A 4,543-nucleotide genomic window follows, 5' to 3' on the forward strand; every position below is an offset into this window, starting at 1 on the left:
TAATTCATTTTTAAATAACATATCGTTTCCTGCACATTGTTCACATGATCCATTAAGCGATTGATACCAATGTGAGAACGTAACATTAATCATATCTTGAAGCTTATGACTTTTCTTTTCCAAATCAGGAATGGAATGCATGTGAGGAAACAGAAGTCAGCATCTAAGGTTAAGAGAAATAGAGATAAGAAGCGATGTAGAAATAAGGTAGTTCTAAGTTAGTGTTAAGTTAGGATAAGGGGGGGTGTGTGGGTGTGAGAGGGAGCGAGTGAGCGGACTAGAAATAAAATTAGGAGTAAGGAGGAGAGATTGGAGTTTGTAACCCGATGAGGGAAGCAATAAAGCATACATATATACTAAAAAACCATTACGATTTTCACACTATGATATAGGACTTTTTTATTCCTCTCACTTAGCTCTATGTCCCTATGGAGCCCGTGTCCCAAAGTTCTGAGATACCCTTGTATATCGTATACATCATATACAAGGTGGTTGATTATAAGTTGCCAACCCGAAGGTGAAGGTAGTTTGGGTTAAGATAAACATAAAAGTCCCGTACCGCTTTGCGAGATTCGCAATAATTATCGAGTTATTAATGACAGAAATCTGAGGAATGGGAGCGCGCCGACATAGATAATTGGAGAAGCGTTGCAGCTGCTTCCCCACAAAGACATCAACGTTATATCCACATCGAATCTACGTAATTTACGTGGACTATGTGGATGGACATTTATCCACGAAATATCGACGTGGATGTAACGTTCTTTTGTTATCGATAAATCGAAGCATTTCATCCTCGAAATATCAATATAGATTCTACGTAGACATTTCGAAATATTCTTGTGAAAACATACGTCGAAATAAAGAAAGAAGTTCTATTTTTGTAAGTAAACGCAGAATTTGGAGTTATTTATTAAAGGAAACGGTTTTATAAATGTAATATGTAATAAATATAGTATGTAGAGATATAGTCTAAATTGTATAGCCTCATTCAGTCAATGATGAGAAGTGTGACCCAGATAATAAGTTTTTATTTTATTAATAACTGAAAACTGTGCATAGTTATTTCTAATATGTATAAGACTTTTTTGTCCAGAATGATATAATCTATAAGTATGTGATTGCTCTGGAACTTTAAAAACCCTATATAAGATTAATCAATCAAGGCATATTGTAAATCGTAATGTCACTTTTGAGAGGTACTAAAATGTACGAATATTTGGATCTCCATATATATTATAGATAAGATAATTTTGTATTGTAAAAAACAATATTATTCTATAGAAGAAAGAAACAGTGATATAGATTATAATAATTATAGAATAAAACAATATTAAAATAATTTTATATTTATTATATTTGATTTATATGTTACATAGTTTTCTTTACACACAAATCTTTTCCTCAAGGAGAAGGGGACGCGGCACTTGGGTGTGGGGTTCGATAACGAGCCCTGGGGCCAGGGTGTCGGGGAGGGAATGTTGGCGCAGTTCCCCTGACTCCCCCCATCTCGGTCCGACTGGTAGACACCCCGCAGGGGTTTTAGTGAGTAAGAGTCTCACATAACCCTCTGCCCCTCCCAGGAGGTGGAGGGTACCCATGATGGGTTTCCCCTGCGTTATCAAAAAAAAAAAAAAAGTTTTCCTTACACACATATTCAATTCGATACTATGCTAAAACAATAGTAAGTTACTGTACTAAAACAGTATTTCAGAATGAGGCATTGGAAAACAGACGTTTTTTGATATAATTGTATTATCTTCCGCATTCTTTTCAGGGAAGGGTAATAATACAATTTTCCTTTTAACATCATCTAAGCACCATCTGTGTAAAAGTCCAAGAGTGCTAACTATATATATGTTTATAAGATTTGATGAGAATGGATACGAAAAGAGATTAGATTTTTCTTCAAATTTTCTGCCAATCATTTATAATATTTTATAATATTTTGAAACTGAGAGTGAATATCAAAACTCAGCCTGAGACGACAATGCAGTTTATATGCTTTATTTAGAATAGAAATTGACTAATAAGCAAATAATTAATAAAAACAAAAGTATTACTGTATTATTGCAATCTCTTCGCAATACTATGATACATTTTGTTATTGTTATCGACAGCAGTGCAGTGATGGAAAATCGATATATCGAATTCTATCGAGAATCTTCTGTTAGAAGTACTTTAGTTTTCTTTTAAATCACGTATAAAATCTGTTGGAAGTATTGTTAAGCTACGGAATTTTGCTTTTCATTTCAATTGTTACTATTAGCAATAGTATTTGTTTCTATCATTTTCATATCGTATTTGTTTATATCTATGAGTATGCAAATATATGCGGATAAGCCGGTAAGTTGATAAAGAGGAATAATTAGGTTAAGTTCATCCTGAATGCTTTTGTGCTGATAGTCATTTTGTTTTTATTGTTTATTGCATATACTCTTTATTGCATATACTTTATTGCATATACTCAATCAGAATATCACGTCGAATCCACATGATTATTTTCTCTGGGTAAAGGAAAATCGGATAATGTTTTCAGTACAAAAGTGTCCAAGAGAAACTTAGCTTGAGAGAGAGAGAGAGAGAGCGAGGGAGCGAGGGAGCGAGGGAGAGAGGGAGAGAGGGAGAGAGAGAGAGAGGGAGAGAGAGAGAGAGAGAGAGAGAGAGAGGGAGAGAGGGAGAGAGAGAGAGGGGGAGAAAGAGAGAGAGGGGAGAGAGAGAGAGAGAGAGAGAGAGAGAGAGACAGAAGAGAAGAATAATTCTATTTTATTGCAGTATGCTGTACTTGAATTACCTATAGAAAATGAATTGGAGTCAACTGTTTATGCAGTGCCAGCATGTACTGCGTGGCTGGAGAATATAACTATAAAAGTGTCTGCAAAAGATGGCAAATAAGTTACATTTGCAGCTCTATGCAAATAGCCTCCACACGAATTAAAACTAAGCGACCATTTAGAAAAAAGAAAGAAAACAACTGTGAATTGGATTACATATGAAAATGTTAAAATTTTGAAGTTTTGTAGTAAGTATTATATTTTGTGTATATATCAGAGTTTTGTGCTATTATTTTTATAAGTAATCTGTTGGCTTTTGCTTTCTCCTTTTCATTATTTTTTTTTATAATACATAAGGGACATGTCTTTTAATACGTCAAATTCATTTGCAACACTAATGTTCTTTTATTTCTATCTTTTCTAATCTATCTAAGCTATCATGTTTTTCTGCTTCTTGTCCTAATTGCATGTTAGAATCTATAAGACAAGCTAAAGAAGAAAAAGCTTTAAATATCTCGGATCTGTCACAGTCTGACAAGGATGGAAACATTAAGCGCCAACGAATTGTAACTAGAAGATACAGTCCTCCTTTGACTGTAACATCAATGAGTCGAAGAAAAAGTACTATATATTCTTCTGATTCAGACAGTAATATTGAGTTATGAGATATGAGACATGATATTGAGTTACAAGCACCAATTGTAAAAAGCTTAAAGATAAATGGTTAATTCTTTTATTATATTATATATTATATTATATACTATATTATATTATATATATATTATATACTTAATTTTATTTTCATTTATTACATATATGTAGTATATAAAACTTTTTGTTTTTCTGATTTTTTAATTTTCTTTGACATTTCAGCAAATAAGGAAAAGACATCACTATTTTCACATCCTGATGATACTTGCAACAATAATTATACAAATCAAGCACAAAGTAAGATGCTTATGTACTTGTTAAACATATTAAAACAGTAGTCATTCTGACTTTACATGTTAATTTTCTTTTTTTCAGTATTGTTACTTGTAATAGTTTGCATTTTTTAAAAATTTTGTTTGTTTAGGTTATATAATTTTCTTTTTTAACTATTTCATTTATGTTAATATTTTTTTTACAGATTCATCTATTGATGAAAGTATTAATGAAAATATAAACCCTAATCTTTCAAAGAAAAATAAGTGTAACGTTCTAAAAGATTTACAAACAAACAGGTAAGACAACATAGTAAGAGAATATGACAATAGTGACGATCGAGGTTTCTATAAAATAACACAAGGTACGATTATTTTTAATTGCTATAATATACATAGAAACAATTATTAAAAAACTATTTTGCGGAAAGCTTATTGTAGGATTACATTTAAAAAATTCGAGGTAATTTTCACTTGATCTTGGCGACGCAACCCAAGGTCAAACTGATAAAGCTAATAAATAGTTTTAAGTCTTACAACTTTTATCTAAAACATTTTTCTTATAAAACTTATATTTATTATTTATTATTATTTTTTTTATTTCTTTTAATTTTTTTAATTTTTTTTATTTTTTATTTATTTTTTTAATTTTTTTTAATTTTTAAATTTATTTTTTTTATTTTTTTTATATTTTTTATATATGACACAGATCACATCACGTCTGGCCACAAGCAATAGAACTGATCGGATCATCCGTGGCAGTTGCAACAGCGGCCGAGCTGCACCGTGCGTGACGCGCTCGGTCCTAAAACAAGCTGTATCTTGAAAACTAAAAGTCTGCCCATT

The 4,543-nt window shown here is 31.6% G+C and overlaps 1 protein-coding gene across 2 annotated transcripts; it reads left to right on the forward strand.

Annotated features, from left to right (window-relative positions):
- The first annotated feature begins 2,995 nt into the window (after window positions 1-2,995).
- On the forward strand, window positions 2,996-4,057 carry LOC112590365 (uncharacterized). 2 transcript variants are annotated; one of them, XM_025306652.1, is made up of 4 exons: window positions 2,996-3,022; window positions 3,305-3,497; window positions 3,648-3,722; window positions 3,904-4,057. In XM_025306652.1, exons 2-4 carry the CDS (start codon window positions 3,443-3,445, stop codon window positions 3,999-4,001), a joined length of 228 nt encoding a protein of 75 aa, XP_025162437.1. In that variant the 5' UTR covers window positions 2,996-3,022; window positions 3,305-3,442; the 3' UTR covers window positions 4,002-4,057. The 2 variants fall into 2 exon arrangements, with proteins under 2 accessions (XP_025162437.1, XP_025162436.1); XM_025306651.1 differs by lacking the exon at window positions 2,996-3,022 and having other exon boundaries at window positions 3,102-3,497.
- The last annotated feature ends 486 nt before the right edge of the window (window positions 4,058-4,543 follow it).

The sequence above is a fragment of the Harpegnathos saltator genome, unplaced genomic scaffold, assembly GCF_003227715.2.
Source record: "Harpegnathos saltator strain DR-91 unplaced genomic scaffold, Hsal_v8.6 scaffold795, whole genome shotgun sequence".
Classification (NCBI taxonomy): Eukaryota; Metazoa; Arthropoda; class Insecta; order Hymenoptera; family Formicidae; genus Harpegnathos; species Harpegnathos saltator.

Excerpts from the sequence above, each read along its gene's own strand:
- LOC112590365 (XM_025306652.1), top strand. The coding sequence starts at position 3,443 with ATGAGACATGATATTGAGTTACAAGCACCAATTGTAAAAAGCTTAAAG. Across the intron at positions 3,498-3,647 it reads AAAAAGCTTAAAGATAAATG|CAAATAAGGAAAAGACATCA; the intron begins GTTAATTCTTTT and ends TTGACATTTCAG. Across the intron at positions 3,723-3,903 it reads TTATACAAATCAAGCACAAA|ATTCATCTATTGATGAAAGT; the intron begins GTAAGATGCTTA and ends TTTTTTTTACAG.